A 17,638-nucleotide genomic window follows, 5' to 3' on the forward strand; every position below is an offset into this window, starting at 1 on the left:
CAGATTTCAATCTAAAATGGCTTACTTCCTGTGATACTTGCACTATGACATTAATTGTAAATTCTGAGCGTCTTGCTGAGATCTACAACTGTACAAAATTTCATTACTCTACGATGAACTAAGTGAATAGCAAAGGGTCCTTTGAAAATTGCTTGGTGGCGCTATGGAGAAACTAAGTCCTGCTCACTAAAGTTTGTTATGGATTCCTGTTGGGGGGTGGATAAGGATGCATCCAAATGAGTTTTAAGCAGCTTGGCCCAAAACTGTGGAATTCAGAGCCAAACGTATGACAGCAGCGTTTGAGGTGAATATGCCACGCCGCCACGCCCCCCTGCTCCATCGAATCCAGTTGGGCCTGAAATCCACAACACATCAACATGTGTTCTGTCTGTGGACACAGTTTCATGTTGATTAGCTTAAAGGGGTAACATAGCGACCGCTTACAACAAAACATGACACTTCCTGTTGTCAGGGGGCGTGGCCTAAGCAAGGTCATCATTTGACCATTGGATATTGTAGAAGACCCGATGATGATCAATCACAGAAAGTTTGGTGCCTCTGTGTGTTTCTGTGTAGGAGATATAACAGTTTTATGTTTTGTGGCGAGTAGGTGAACTTTGACCCCTGCTAACGCCCCTTCAACATGCTCAAAAACTCACCGTTTTGATAACTTTTAATTGGCCATGCCTTATGATCAGACTGACCGAGTTTCAAGCCGCTCGCTCGAAATCCCTAGGAGGAGTTCGATCAAGTACCAATGCTGTAAACGTCAAAATTGAGGTCAAAATCAGACCTTCAATCTAAAATGGCCGACTTCCTGTGATATTTTCACTATGACATTAATTGTAAATTCTGAGCGTCTTGGTGAGCTCTACCACTGTACCAAATTTCATGTCTCTACGATGAAGTAAGTGAATAGCAAAGGGTCTTTTGAAAATTGCTAGGTGGCGCCGTTGAGGCATTTTTGTTTTGATTTTTGTGACGACCTTAAAATACAAAATTTTTAAACAGTCTTCTTGCATCCGCCAAGTTTGGTGAGTTTTTGAGTATGATAAAGCCCCCAAAAAGGCCCCTCTTTGGGGTGGCAGATTAATAATAATAATAATAATAATTAAACAACACAGATACAATAGGCCTTCGCAGCGCTTCGCTGCTCGGGCCTAATAATAATAATAATAAGAAACAACACAGAAACAATAGGCCTTCGCAGCGCTTCGCTGCTCGGGCCTAATAAGAAACAACACAGATACAATAGGCCTTCGCAGCGCTTAGCTGCTCGGGCCTAAAAATACAAAAGAAATCGGTGTAGGCAGATGATGTCATATGTACATTCATGGTTATATATACACACACACACACATATATATATATATATACACATTATATATATATATATATATATATATATATATATATATATATATATATATATATACTTCTTATTATATATAACAACTTCAACAGGCTGTGTAACAAAGGCGTTGCTACTATAGTTTAAATAGTTTAATCGTGGTCGTCTGTGGTTTTTATATCAGTATTTGAATCTTCTCTAAGACTTTAGCAACCACTGCTTTTGAGTTAACGACATGAATATATAGAGACATTTTGTATTGAACGAAGCTTGTGTAGCCAATATTCAGCCGTACACAGAGACACATTTTTAAAAGGTTTATCGTGAGGGATGGATAGTGGCGGCTGAGGCAGACAAGCAGAACCAGACTTGAAACAGATGAGTTATGGCTGATGAATCAGGCAGGGATGAACAGGTAACCAGAGGATGCAGGTAGAGACAGAACAGGTGATGTAGACCAGGGAACCACCAGAACCTGCAGAGCAAGCAGCTGGAACTCACAGAGAAACAGGCAGAACTGCAGCATGCAGACAAAGGTAACATTTACCTGGAGAGTCCAGCTGGATGAGCACACAGGATCTGGTAGAGGAAGGGAACATGGAGATCAGAAGAGAAGAAACATTCTGGCAGGGATGAGTTGACTGAGGCAGGTATATGTAGAAAGGTGAACAGGTGACCAGAGTTAAATGTAATTACTGGCAGCAGGTGGAGTTGATGGGGCTAATTGACTTGTGGCTGAGCTGATTGGATGGATGGTGGCTGAGAGGTAAAAGCCTGATGGGAAAAGTCCAGAAAAGATAAAAGCAAAACAAACAAAAACCTAAATCATTTATCCTTTGCTTGTGGTTAATTCCTAGCTCAATTATAATTAAATGGTATTAACATTTACTGGTGGCAAGTCTACTTCAATCTTACAACTGGCTAGTCATTCATCTTTCATGATAAATAAGGTTAATAATTGTTAGTTAATAAAACCAATTGCAGTTATCAAAAGTTGGTAGCCCTTAATCACTTAAATTAGGGGAAAAAATTCTCATTGTCACTTTCCTTTGATTAGATAACACATTAATTAAAATGAATAATTTTCATAATTAAATAGGTTACACAACAGTGGCAGCCTGGTGAGCTGATGGAGGGTCTGCAGTGTAGAGGGTGAACAGAACCGGTACCAGCACAGTTCCCTGAGGTGTTCCTGTGCTGCAGATCAGCTTGTTAGAGACATCTGGCTGGTCAAAGCTCACATCATTTAGATTTTCTAGTTTAACACTTGGATTCACATGATATACTTGAAAAACAACCACAAAGGCTTTCTCTAAGATTTATACAACCATCATCACTTATGTTGGCAGAACATTCTTCAAAGTTCTGGTTTAACACTGAAAGATTGAAGATCTGAACGACAACAGAACGTTTTCAGAAAGAATGATCAGTTCCAGCTTCACAATCACAGGCCATAACAACTCAGCTCTAAACAACTCAGATTTCTTCGAAATTGACCAAGACCTAGCATGGATGGACTGGATCACCATGGGCATTGGACTTCCTTTGACTCTAACAGTGATAGTTGCAATTTTTCTTCAGGTGAGACAAAATAACATAAATGTATTCTCTAACCTTCAGTTATTTAATGTGATTCTGAGTCTCTCCTGCTGAGTGCTTACATCACACTCTGCTCCTGGTGCTGCTCTTCTGACGATCCTGGCACTGGAGCTCATCTGATTATTACTCAACACACCTGTTCAGATTCCACCCTGCTTGCAATTAGTCCTCAGTGGTTCCACCTGGTCTTTCCTCCATATAAACCACGTTCTAATCAGTCTCCAGTGCCAGGATGTCTCAAGCCGTTGGTAAGAGCATTACAGCCATTCTGTTTTCAAGCATGGCTGTTGCCCGACCTGTTTTTGTCTGTTCTCTGTTTCCGAGCCTGCCTGACCCCAGTCTGATTCTGTCTGCCTGCATAAAACCTGCCCATTTGGTTTCTGGACCCAGAACCTGTCTGTCTGTGAGTAACTGAGCTTGGAGAACTCTCGAGTGCCTTTGGGGCCCTGCCAGTTACCCGGATCTGGACTGTCTTGCTGCTCTTTCCACCCCATCAATACTGCTGCTGGAGCTCTGCCTGCCCACCTCATGCCCTTCCCTCCGTCAGTACTTGCTCTCCTCTGTTTATTCTGTCTGAGAGTTACTGTCTCTGTTCTGTTCCTGCCTTACTGGATATTCTGTTAATAAACCCTTTTAAGCATTAGCTCCGTGCCCGGCTGAATATCAGGTTCTGTTCAAACAAATCATTACAGCTTTAGCAATTATCTCCTGATGTCCTGCACCTGGGACTGCTCTAATTTGTGGTGCTGCCACCTGTGGGTTTCCATGAAGAACCATGTATGCACATGAAAACAATCACTACGCTTACAGCATCTAACTTTGCAGAAAAATAATCAGCAGTGGTCAGTCTTTTTTCTCCTCCTTCCCACAGCAAGAAGCTCTTTTTTCACTGTGACATATTCATTAAGTTTTGTTTAAGAGTCACAATGCTACTTGATGTAAGTTGATATCAGAAAGATGTGACAAAGTGGTGGAGACTGGCTACCAGCGCTCTGTGTGTGTGTGTCTTCCTTTCTGTGTACATCTTTGACAGTTTCCTTCAGTCCAGTTAGAGCAGATTGGATAATAAAACATGGTCATTTTTTAAGTAGAAAAAATAACTTTAATATATAAATGAAACAGAAGATGTTCTGCCTTAGAACAGGAAAGTCTGAGGCGGGCGTCGTGGAGGACAACCCCAGCGAGGCAGAGTCAGGAGGTGCGGAGACTGCAGTCTGCAGCTCTGGCCGAGTCCAACAGTCTGGCGTGGGTACCGCAGTTGGTGGCCCCGGCCTAGTCCAAAAGTGTGCCGCGGGTGTCGTGGACGGCGACCCCGGCTTGAGGCGGAACGGCTTCCTCAGAGGCCTCCGGCTGAGGCGGAGCAGAGACTGCTTCCGAGGCAGCAGCAGGGAAGGAGGTTGTCTCGGTCACCGTAACTAAATCTCCACAGCTGGGTCTCCTCGATGTGCAGAGCTCGGGCTGATGGAATGGTAACCCACACTCGAGGGACCAGCTGCGAGTCAAGGAGATGGTGACCAAGACGATGAGAAGCTGGGCAGCATCCCTTTCTGTGCTCTGGATTGGCTGTAATAACGTCTGATCGAATAACCAGGCCCTGATCTGCTGCACAACTCCTTGCTTAGGAGCCTTCTTGGGCTACCTCTCCCTCCAATGGCGTTCACACAGCTCGATGTAAGCAAGGATTTCCGGGTCGTCAACCCCTGCAGGTAAGCCCCGTGTGGGGTCTGAGTTCATCCTTTGGGACAGTTCTTACTGTCACGATTTGTCTTCGATGAATCCAGAACCACACACACGGGACTAAAATTGAGAGTTTTTATTAAAAGGTTGATGGGATGGTGGATGATGTAACCAGAGAGGCAGGACTGCACAGGAACAGGGGTGCAGATGAGGGCAGGAGCTGACGGCCCGGACCAGAAGTCTTGAAGACCAGAGTATGGCAGCATGATCCACAGCAGAGAGGGAACCTTACTGGACAGAGTCACAACAGGATTAAAAAACCTTGGTTGGTGAATACTTGCAGATCCGAGTCTTAACCGGTTAGTTGCACTGATGAGACTGGAGTAATTAATGGCAAGCTGAGGTACGAGAGAAGCAGAGGTGGCAAATTCATCGTGGAGATGAATTTTGGAAGAAAAAAAATTAAGACAAGCAATTTGGTGAAAAGCTGTGAATTCATTGTGGGGGTTTGTCGCTCTAGACAGGGTCAAAACTTATACAGGCTAAACCTCTCCGCAGGTTCAACTACATTTTTTAACCAATGGTGCTGGTTCTAGGTGTGTTTGGAAACTAAATGAAAAATATCACTGAAGAAAGTTTAGCATCTATCCACCACAAAACTCCCCCCTTAGTTCAGGGTTCACCTCATGTAGCTTTAGAGGATTTGTAGCACTGGTTTGGCTGTTAGAGAGTCTGTTGTTCTGCGGTTGCCACTGATTTCCAAACAAAATCCAACAATTTTGTGCTTGTCAGCAATTTTGTCAAATAAAAGAGAAAGTTTAGACAATTACTGGCATTATTCAACAAGAAAAAAGCCACTACCAAACCGACTGATTTAACCTAAGTCTAGATCGGTCTGTTAGTACAAACAGACCGTGGTTTGTGTGAAAAAAAAAAAAAAATCGGCAGTGCAAATGTTGGCTCTACTGATTACACGCCAACAGGTATTGCTGACAGCAACCTCTGCATTTTTACTGTGCTGCAGGCCGGCCTGTACCCTGCATGGATTTCTGTTGCTGCTTGCAGCCGCCTGATGATCAGCAGCCTTTATATCCACCAAATAATGGATCAATGTTTATAACCGTAAAACCAAAAGCTACTGACTGGATATTTCTGCCATCACAATTAAAAATCATGTTCTTCTTACTTTGGTTACCTAACTTTTACTTGTCTGGTACAACGCTATACTGTTCTGCTGTTTTTAATGATGAAAATCAATATTTTGGTAAAAATCCCCGCCGGCACAGTTAACCGCAAACACCCCTCAACCCACCAAAACACCTACTGCAAAGATTAGCCCAAGTTCTGGGGAAACCCTGAGTTCTATAAAATGAACCATGGGGGAGAGGCGAAATCAAAGCATCTAGTTTTTTAGTTTAAATATGGAGACGACAAGGTGGAGCAGAATGAGCAGGTTCCAGTGAAAAACCTGCAGAGTCTTATATATATTATATATTGAGAGCAAAGTTTGGTTTTGGTTCTGTTCTGTGGAGAAAGTCTTTGCAGTTTTTGTTAATTTGTGTAACAAAATATGTTTAAAATGTTACATTATTCTGCAAATGAACTTTTTTATTTTTCAATCGTTATCTGACTAGGCCTTATGTATTAATAATTGCAGTTTGTTTTCTTTTTCCTTTGCTGTACTAACTTAACTTTAAATTGAGCTTTTTTCCATTTTAATCAGTATTGTCTAAAGTCAGCTGTCCCCTGAATCTCCCCACTTTGGGACGGTACAGCTATTTCTATTGTGTTAAAACTGTGTCAGAATGATATGAAAAAGGTAGTATTTATCATACCTTAATTTAAACTAGATGTGTACCTTATTTGATAAATGTGTCATTATCATTACATTATCATTTGTCGACTAAACAAACCCTAGTTTAACATTGTCCCTGCAGTACACTAGAAGGATCTGTTTTATATAAATAGAATACAATCTATTCTATTCTAAAAAAGAAAAAATCCAGAATGTAATGTACAGGTGTAACTTGATACTTGTTTGTGACTATTTTCACTACAGATGCATTTGCACTGCATTTGCAAGTCCACCAGAAAGGGCTGAACTTTTAACATTTTGATCCTAGAACTTTTTTAGTTGGAGATTTAGCCTTGTTATTCAGAGTGAATTATTCCCCGATTTAGCTTTTTTTCATTTCTATTACTCATAGAATAAGCTTAAGTAATTATGTTAAGAATCAGCAGAATTTGTACATTTTTAACGATTACACGATTAATTGTCTGAACAATCATTAGTTTATAAGAGCCATAGTTAGGACATGTACAGGTGACAGGACAAATATTAGTACAATCTGTAGAGAGATGGCTGCCTTCAGAGTTGGTAAAAAACAAAAACAACAACTATATTTTAACTAAGAGAGTTGTAGGATAAGAAAGGCGTGACTTCCACCAGCGTAATGACTTTTACTGACCGTTTTGATTTTTACTGAGCTGCGGTGGTCAGTGGTTTATTGAGATAAGGGGGAAGTTTCCTGTTCGGCTCCCTAGTTAACCAGGAAGTATGATGTCTACGCTGACCAGTCAGTCTGTTGATTAAGATAACAGAGAGGCTCGGTGTTTTTGTTTATTAACTAACAATGAAAGGTGTCATGCTTGTTGAAAGTGACGGTTTTGCTGTTAGATGTATGAAATGATAAGATAACGCCCTGCACGAATTTGCTGACTGCAAGTGCCGGATCAATATTGTCCCCCTTCCTGCAGTGCCACACATGTGTTTGACACAACTCCTCCCCTCCTCAACAGATCTCCCGAAACTTAGGTCATGATCCAAAAACCTGTGGTCAGTAAGAGAGTGAGCAGCTGCACCATGAAGACGCTTTTTGTTGTCCCGCCAAACTGAATTAATCTTTATATCAGGATTAAAGATTAAGGATCCTCTATTTCACCGTATAGAGATGCGGGACGGAGGTTTTTTCACGTAGGATTCGTATTCAGCAAAGCTTACGTAGAGTCTTGCGGTTTAGCGGCTAAGCGGTTGAAGGAGACGGTGGTGGAGTAGGTTCGCTATCCAGCCCATAGACCGTCAAACCGCTGCCCGCGTAGTTCCTCATGGTTTCAGATGTTAGAAGTCTGGTCAGTGAAGTTGCATGGAGGTCCCGATCGGTCTGCCTGGTTGTTTTTTCTTATACTGAGAAGGGGTGTGGTTAACGTTGAAGGGGGGAGGTATTGGCTGTTGTGTGGAGGGCGGGTCTAAAAAGCTACCACTTTCTTGATCCTCAAAACATCTCTCCAGTTGCAACAGTTGCAGAACAGCGTTGACATCCGGTCTGCTATCATCTTGTCATGCCATGCGTGAAGCAGAAAAATAACCGGAGTTGTTTTATCTTGAGCCTGTCTCGGAGTTGCGCGGAAGAAACCATCGACCGGTAAACCCCGTTTTTGATTGTCATGTTGGTGAGAAGATCCTATTTGTTGAATCTGTGTCAGTTTCGAATTCCTAAAGTGGGGGAGGGGACCGGAAATGGGGGAGGGGTATGGATTCCGGAAGTGGCGGAGGGGACCGGAAATGGGGGAGGGGGGACCGGAAATGGGGAGGGGGGACCGGAAATGGGGAGGGGGCCGGAAATCAAAGGGGGACCGGAAATGATTAGGGTCATAAATCATCCGTCAATTAAAAAGTGGCAGAAGGTATATACTATAGTCTCTCACATGAAGTCAACAAGAGAACCTTTCATTCCTTAACCTCCTCTACTTCCTCCCCCAAACTAGTCTTTCAAAATAATCATCTTAGATTCCACCACAGTTACACATTTAAATGATTGTAAAGTGTCAGGTATTAAGACACACATTAAAACACTTTTCAATAGCAATTCTTGTTGCTTTGTTCACATGACTGCAATACAGAGTTGCCAAAGTAAGTGAACATAAACCTCCAATAAAACCAGACACCTCTAGTCTGACCACTGGATCACAGTCAGAGACGATGTGGAAAGGAGAGCACAGTGGGAGTGTAACCAGCCTGCATGAGTCTTTTTCTGTGGTTTAGTTCTTGGAGGCAAACAACATTGACACTTTAAAAATACGTATAACTGTTTGGCCAACATGTGCAGCCATCATACTATGGAGAGCAATTTTATGTAATATTCTGTCTTGGTTCCTGTTTATGATTCGGTTAAGTTAGTTTCCTTGCCTTATGTTTACTTTGTGTTTTTAAGTTCTGAAGTCCGGTCTAGCCTGTTTATTTTATATTCTGTTCTGGTTCACATTTATTTCTTGGTTTATTTGCGTTCTAGATTATTGAGTTCTGTTTAGGCTGTTGATTATTTTCATTATCGGTTTTCTGTATTAGTTCTGATTTTAGTGCTGCGATTTGTTATTATTGTCCTTGGGTTTTGGTTCATTCTCCAGTTCTGTAATTGCTTCCACCTTTGGTTAATTAGTCCTTCACTCCGCTCACCTGTTAGTTTGTTTATTTAAGCCTCACCTCCTTCTCAGCTAGTTGTCGGTTCGTCTCTCATTCTTTCATGCACTCCATCCCGTATCTGGTAAGAGCTCCCAGCACCTTGTTTCTGTTTTATTGACCCTGTTCTGTCTGTTTTTGCCCAGTTCCGTTCACCTGCTCCCGTACAAGTTGTTGCCTGGATGTTTTGCCTTACCTTCTGTTGGACTCTGTTTAGTAGCCTGTCTGTTTCCCACTCCTCATCATCCCTCAAATAAATCAGTAATCAACATAGCAGGGTTTTGGTTCTATTCCGGGTTCACCTTCAAACCAGATCATTACATTTTATTCATAACAATTCACAAAATAAACTTCTTAACCAATCACTTAATCTGGGTGGCATTAACCTGGCCTCTGGTAATAAAGTAAAAAAAAAAAAATCTTGGTGTTATTTTTGACCAAGACATGTCATTTAAATCCCATATTAAACAGGTTTCCAGAGTTTCCTTTTTTCACCTCCGGAATATCGCCAAAATTAGAAACATTCTGTCCAGGAGTGATGCTGAAAAACTAGTCCATGCATTTGTTACTTCAAGGCTGGACTATTGTAATTCTTTACTATCAGGAAGTCCACAAAATGCAGTTCAAATACTTCAGCTGATCCAAAATGCTGCAGCAAGAGTTCTGATGAAAATCAACAAGAGGGATCATATTTCTCCAATTTTAGCTTCCCTTCATTGGCTTCCTGTTAAATCAAGAATAGAATTAAAAATTCTTCTTCTAACGTATAAAGCCCTTCATAATCAAACTCCATCATACATCAGAGCTCTGATTACCCCGTATGTTCCTAACAGAGCACTTCGCTCTCAGACTACAGGTCTGCTGGTGGTTCCTAGAGTCTCTAAAAGTAGAATGGGAGGCAGATCCTTTAGCTATCAGGCTCCTCTCCTGTGGAACCAACTCCCAGTTTGGGTCCGTGAGGCAGACACCCTGTCTACTTTTAAGACTAGGCTTAAAACTTTTCTTTTTGACAAAAATTATAACTAGTGACTCGTGTTACTCTCAGCTACCCTTATAGTTTTACTGCTATAGGCTTAGGTTACTGGAGTATATCAGGATCTAATTTTCTCACTATATTGAGTTCTACTGTTCTTCAATTATGCATTATGTGTTGTAATTTCTGCTTTAACTTTCTGTTCTCTCTCTTTTTTCTTCATAGTAGGTACACCTGGTCTGGCGTTCTGTTAACTGTGACATCATCCAGAGAAGACGGCTCACCCGCTACTACCATCTAATGTAGAACAGATTACTAGATCAATGTGTGCTTCTGTGCTTTTTTGTTTCTCTTGTTGTGTCTCTGTTCTGTCTTCTGTAACCCCAGTCGGTCGAGGCAGATGACCGTTCATACTGAGCCCGGTTCTGCCGGGGTTTTTTTTTCCCGTTAATGGGTGGTTTTTCTTCCCACTGTCGCTTCATGCTTGCTCAGTATGAGGGATTGCAGCAAAGCCATGTACAATGCAGATGACTCTCCCTGTGGCTCTACGGTTCCCCAGGAGTGAATGCTGCTTGTCGGGACTTTGATGCAATCAACTGGTTTCCTTATATAGGACATTTTTGACCAATCTGTATAATCTGACCCAATCTGTATAATATGATTGAACTTGACTTTGTAAAGTGCCTTGAGATGACATGTTTCATGATTTGGCGCTATATAAATAAAATTGAATTGAATTGAATCAAATAATTAAATAATTAGATAAATGCTGGTTCACATTGTTGGGTTCTGGTCCTGGGTATGAAGAGTAGGCTTGAGCGAAAAGACCTGAGTGGTCTGGAGGTTGATACACTGATAACATGTGATGCATCTAGGATGTATTTAGATTTTGACCAATCTGTCTGTATGATTTGATTTAATTTTAGGTTGTAAAGTGCCATGAGATGCCATGCATTGTCAGTTGGTGCTATATAAATAACATTTAATTGAATTTAATTAAAAAACTGACCTTCAAGTAGAAGGATGGACTGCCGCTGACCTGACTGCAAACATGATGGAGACGATAAGGCGTGCTCCGCATCAGAAACACTGTAATGGACAGAAAAGGCATCAGCTAACATCAGAGAGGAACTCCCTCCTCTGCCACAAAAGATGGGTACAGCACAACACAGTTAAAACGATTCACACATAACAGAGACCTTGTCCACAACAAAATGGTATGAATAAAATATGAACCCTTTAAAGGAAACAACATTAAAATATAAAAGGCATCACACAAGAAAACACTTGCATGCAAATTGGAAGGGGACAGCTGAACTAAAATTCAATATGAAATCCATAAAGTATGATCCAAACAGACAAAGGTGTTGTATAAAGAGTATTAAATATTGCCCACTACAATATTTATTTATGTGAAGGACGTATAGAACGAATTAATAGAGAATATGGTGGTAGCCAGGTTTGATCATTTTGAATTATCAATAATGATGACGTCAATAAAAAGGGGAAAATAGGAAATAATTTGAGTACAGATTAAAACATCCGAATACACTGTGAAATTTAAAAAAACATATCCACGGGGTCAGTTTGGTTCTAAACAAATAAGGTCATTAAATATTTGAAAATGGCTCTGTATATTAAAATATAGCATGGGTTTATTTGATAAAGTCCAACCGGATCGCATTAGCATAAACTCAACAGGGGGAGGTAATTAGATCAGTATAATTTCTTGGAAATAACTTGCAGAAAACAGAATGGTCTAAACCTTAAAGCAGCAATAAGTGACATTCTACCACTAGGTGAGCTGATGAGCAATGTCTGTAGACCAAAACTAGATGCATGGCAAGAAATATCTCTATCACCAACATCTAAATACCAGACCAGTTATCTGTTTAAACTTTACATTTTTTGTCAAATAGAGAATGCCCTGCATGTAAATGAAGATCACAGTGGGCAGCTCACAAGACCGCCAGGTTGCATTGAACAATCCTGTGTTATGGGCTACCGGCTACTTTCCTCTCATAAGAGTAACTCCTGCCCTTTGCTGGTCAAACTCCAACAATTATCCCACATGCCATAATTATTAGATCATATTGAATCAAATCAACTAAGCAACACAAGTCTACAAGACTGGAAGAGCTACAAAAAACATTTGACTTAATGCTCACCTGTTTGTAGGAGAAAAGGTAGATCCGAGTCAGTATTACTTTTAAGAATTTTTAAGTTACATTTTATTTATATAGCTCCAATTCACAACACACATCATCTCAAGGCTCTTTCCAAAGTCAGACTCCATCAGATCCTCCAGGTTGGTGAGAAAGTTTCCTCTCTAAGGAAACCCAGCAGGTTGCATCAAGTCTCTCCAAGCAGCATTCACTCCTCCTGAAAGAGCGTAGAGCCACAGTGGACAGTCGTCTGCATTGTTGATGGCTTTGCAGCAATCCCTCATACTGAGCATGCATGAAGCGACAGTGGAGAGGAAAACTCCCCTTTAACAGGGGCTTAGAGAAGACAGAGCAGAGACACAGAAAGCACAGAAGCTCACATTGATCCAGGAGTACTTTCTATGTTAGATGGTAATAGTGGATGATCTGCCTCCTCTGGATGATGTCACAGCTAACAGAACGTCAGACCAGGTGTACCTTCTATGAAGAGGAAAATGACAGAAAACAAAAAGTTAAAAGCTGAAATAACAACAAACAATACACATTGGAGAGTAGTAGGAGAACTCAGCAGAGTGAGAGAAATAGACCCTGATGTCCTCCAGCAGCCTAAGCCTATAGCAGCATAACTACAGAGATAGCTCATGTCATGGTGCAGCTTTGCCTGCTGCACCATGGACATCTCATGGCACTTTCCACCTCCCATACACCCCAGTTCTCCATGCTCCACTGATCAGCTACACTTGTTATCCCCAATCAAGCCCGGACTCAGCACACCTGTCATCCTCCCTATTTAAGCTCCCTTCAGTCAGCTCTTCCCTGTCGGATCGAACTGTTCATGTCGGCTCACTGCTCATTGCTGCTCAACCAAACCTCATCATGCCTCGTGCTTCTCATGCCTGCTAGTCAGAGCTTCCCACACCTGCTAGCCTGAGCTTTCCACGTCTGCCTGCCAGAGTTCCCTTCGTTGACGCCTGCCTGCCCGCCTGCAAGTATTCTCTCTGCTGTGCTGCTGGTTCTCCTGCTACTCCATCGCTACCTACCTGCTCTGAAGGCTTCCTGGCTCCACAGCGTAACACCCACAGTCCTCCGGTCCTCTCCGGTCCACCTGCTCCAGCCGTCTCCTTCATCCTGCTCCAGTCCAGTATAGATTGTTGGTCTCATCTTGCAGTAAACATAGCATTAATCGTGATAAAGACTGTTGTGCCATATTAAAACCATGATAAAATAATTTACGTCAGATTGAATTCTGACCACACAGCCAGAAAGGAGAGTCAGCTGGGATGGCCTCTCTCTCAGCAGGGTGATAAGATTATAAACATGTTTGTGGCCTTTAATGAAGTAGGTTGACAGGAACTGGGGCTAAGTGTGAGAGGCAGGACATGTGTCAAAGGTCAGAGGTGAACCCAGGACGGCCGCATCAAGGACTAAGGCCTCCATACATGTATTGCGTGCACCAGTGACGTGCGGTGAGGTTCATAGCTGGTGAGGCACTGACGTCATCAGAATCAGATTTGCAAATTGATGCATAGATTGACAGCAGTTTACAGGTTATGTTTCACTTCTGCATCCTTACACATACAAACTGTAGCTCACAAAACACACATTTCCTTAAAAAACAAAACAAAATAAATGTTATTACTGTCTTACCTTTACTTATAAATGAAGTCCATGCGTCGCTCCTTCTGCACAAAAACATCCGTCACTTTGCGATTGAACTCCTCCTTATCTTCCTTCAGTTTTAAAAGTCTCTCTGTCTCAATGGAGATCACTGCCAGGGAAGAAAGCCTTCCTTGATCCGTCCTGTTCCTGCTGTATGTTTTCAGTCTCTTCAGGGCTGAGAATGACCGCTCCACTGACGCTGTAGTAGCTGGCACCATGAGCACGAGCTGGAGCAACTTTGTCGCCTCAGGAACAGTTACAACAAGAGCCTTCTCGGCCAAAAAGTTGAGAAGCTGTCCAGGAGATTTGCATTCATCCCTGACCGTTTTTGAGGGATGAATGCAAGAGAGGAAAAAAATCATTATCTCTATTATAATCTATCGTTGCACTTGACTTGCTTCCCGAATCGTTTAGCCTAGCTCGCTGTCACTTACTCGGCAGTTGAGGAGTGAACAAGACGAACGTCTGGGATCTTGAGCGCCCCCTGCCATGAGGCAAGAGAACTGCCTGCCTCACCTCGAACCTGTTCTCTGCCGTTTATAATCGCTCATTACACGAAACACCTTACACAAACACAGTTGGTGACAAAAGCACTGTACATTATATACATAAGCTAAATTATTGGAAATAAGTTCACATATTAAATTTGTTTAAACCATTTTATTGACGCCGTACAGCAACATGCTCTCTCCGCTTAGCAGCCAGCGCAGAGCCAGGGGTTGCGCAATCCAAGGTGAGGCAGAGCTCGCTGCTGCCTCACCGGCATCGCTTCCAAGCATTTGAATGGGAAAATAAGAAAATTCAGCGATTTTGAACAAATAAAAATCGAAATTGGTGAAGCTACATGAAAAATAAATATTTTTTAGTACAAACCACCGGATGAATATAACAATTTAAATTACTTTATGATTATATATTTTCTTTCTTTCCATGATGGCTGGTGAGGCACTGCCTCACCTGCCTCCCCTGACCGCACGTCACTGGCGTGCACTACCCCCGTACCACCAGTGCACCCGGTCTCTTGATTGTTTTTTGTATCTTTATGACTCACTTTCACAATCACTTTCTTGTGCCTTGTGCCTTTCCCTAGAAATATGTGGTCAAAGCTTTAATTTGTTTTTTAAAAATTACATTTCCTCCTTTTTACTTACAGAATCTTTTTTGTTTTTACTGAAACAATTTGCATAAGAGTAATGACATTTATTCTAATGGCGAGACTAAAACTTTTTCAGAAATTTAATTTGAAAATTATTTAAACACAAAATGATTTGCATGGTACCTGTCTGTCATGGTTGAGTTTTGGTTTGGCTTTGTTTTTCTGTTATTTTCATTTTTTATCTCTTTTGGGTTAGGTTTGACTTTATTTATTGTTAGTTTTCAGTCATCAGTTATTTTCTGTCAATTTTCACTTCACCTCCTCAGCAGTCGGTCACACCTGATATCATTTACCAGTCAATTAGCCAGACCCTGGTTCCACCTGTGAAGTGTTCTATTTAACCTGCCTCTGCCTTCAGTTCAGCACTGGGCCGTCATCATTCCACACCTCTCCATGCCAGTCCCCGTTTTTGCCTTGGAAGATTTGTTTTTCTTGTTTAAGGTTAGTCCTGCCAGTTTGCTATAGACTCATACTTTGCTGTTTGTCCCTGGAGAAGTTCTGCTGTGTCCTGGTGTCTCCAGAGAGCTGCTAACGGGACTAGCCATCCTGGAAAGGCTCTGCTCTGTGCCCTGTTGTCTCTCAAGTTCTGCTAACCTGACTAGCCGCCCTGGAGAAGCTCAGCTCTGTGCCCTGGTGTCTCTCAAGTTCTGCTAACCTGACTAGCCGCCCTGGAGAAGCTCAGCTCTGTGCCCTGGTGTCTCCAATGAACTGCTAAGCTGTTGTTGCTAGGGGGCCTGCTAGCCGAGCAGTACTGAGCTTTCCCTGCTGCCTGTATAGTCGTGACTCTCTCTCACTCCGGGCCGTCAGCTCCTGCCATCACATTCATCCCTGACCTTCTGCAGTCCTGAACCTCCGGTCTTCATCACTCACCACCCAGCATACTTCCTTCAATAAATACTCAAACTTTTAGTCCCGTGTGTGTGTCCTGAGTTCATCGGTAAACAAAACCCTGACACTGTCCTTAATTTAAAATCAGCCAAACATGAACAAGGAAAGAAAGACACAGATCATGCAATATTTTAGTATTCTCTGATGTCTCATAAAAAAGTTGAAATGTAAAATATACTTAAAAAAAACAGGTGCAAATGTTTTTACTTAAATGTTTCTTACAGTATTTCTGAGTTACTAAAACACATTTTTTGAAAATTTTTCTCGCTTTCCCAAAACCTTAAACACAAATCACCAAACTTATGCTACATTGTCAAAACCTTTGACTTGTCTTGCTATGTCAAACAATTGCTTCAGAACTATGTTATTTTTACCCAAAACCAAACATTGTTTTCAAATATCCCACACATCCAGCTAATGCATAAACACTACACAGCAGTCATTACACACTACAGAGACACTGCCTTCTTTGGATGACCAAAGTGGACTGAACTCACCGACAGGTTGGACAGAGAGACCCAAAAGGGAAAGGTTATGGTCATTGGGAAATGTTTGTGTAAGACGTTGCATGGGTTTTAAACACCCAAGGAGCTAACGTAGATAGCTCATTGCTAGCATTCTGTACCATGTCATTGTTGAGTGTGTTTTTATGGTTATAACAAATGTTATCTCCACAAGGGTTTCATACATTGATGGGACATAAATGTTTACGTTATCCAGCCCACTCATTATGACTAAAAATAAAGCTGAAATCTTTAAAGTTTTTGCCAAAAATCCGCTAGCCAAAATGCTATTAGCTTCTCATAATTTCCGGTTCCGTTTTTCCACAAAAGCCAGTTCCAAGCATAAAGCTTGTTCTTTTCGCTCCGCCGTTGTTCGATAGAGCTATGAGTATGGTGACCAGATTTCTGAAATCAAATCTGGGGACATTTCTTGCTCGTGGATAAAAATCAATACATCTCATCAAACACCCAAGGAGCTAACGTAGATAGCTCATTGCTAGCATTCTGTACCATGTCATTGTTGAGTGTGTTTTTATGGTTATAACAAATGTTATCTCCACAAGGGTTTCATACATTGATGGGACATAAATGTTTACGTTATCCAGCCCACTCATTATGACTAAAAATAAAGCTGAAATCTTTAAAGTTTTTGCCAAAAATCCGCTAGCCAAAATGCTATTAGCTTCTCATAATTTCCGGTTCCGTTTTTCCACAAAAGCCAGTTCCAAGCATAAAGCTTGTTCTTTTCGCTCCGCCGTTGTTCGATAGAGCTATGAGTATGGTGACCAGATTTCTGAAATCAAATCTGGGGACATTTCTTGCTCGTGGATAAAAATCAATACATCTCATCAAGATGAAATTAGTAAACGGGGACAGTAATGGTTTCATTTATTTTTACATATTTATTAATATTTAAACAACAAAAATCAAGTGTAAAAGCCAGGAATGTGCCTCTCCACACTTTTAGTAAATCATAAGATGAATAAAATGAATAAATAGTGTTAATAGATGTTATGGTCGAGTTTTGGTTTGGCTTTGTTTTTCTGTTATTTTCATTTTTTCATCTCTTTTGGGTTAGGTTTGACTTTATTTATTGTTAGTTTTCTGTCATCAGTTATTTTCTGTCAATTTTCACTTCACCTCCTCAGCAGTCAGTCACACCTGATAGTCATTTACCAGTCAATTAGCCAGACCCTAGTTCCACCTGTGAA

The 17,638-nt window shown here is 41.5% G+C and overlaps 1 protein-coding gene across 1 annotated transcript in view; it reads left to right on the forward strand.

The window, feature by feature from the left end:
• Positions 1-2,863: 2,863 nt before the first annotated feature.
• Positions 2,864-17,638, forward strand: part of LOC118557238 (G-protein coupled receptor 4-like) — a 64,060-nt gene continuing 49,285 nt past the window's right edge. Inside the window, exon 1 of the mRNA XM_036126848.1 lies at positions 2,864-2,932. Coding sequence (XP_035982741.1) covers positions 2,864-2,932 — 69 coding nt within the window. The remainder of the gene's footprint in view (positions 2,933-17,638) is intronic.

Source organism: Fundulus heteroclitus, chromosome 22 (assembly GCF_011125445.2).
Source record: "Fundulus heteroclitus isolate FHET01 chromosome 22, MU-UCD_Fhet_4.1, whole genome shotgun sequence".
Classification (NCBI taxonomy): domain Eukaryota; kingdom Metazoa; phylum Chordata; class Actinopteri; order Cyprinodontiformes; family Fundulidae; genus Fundulus; species Fundulus heteroclitus.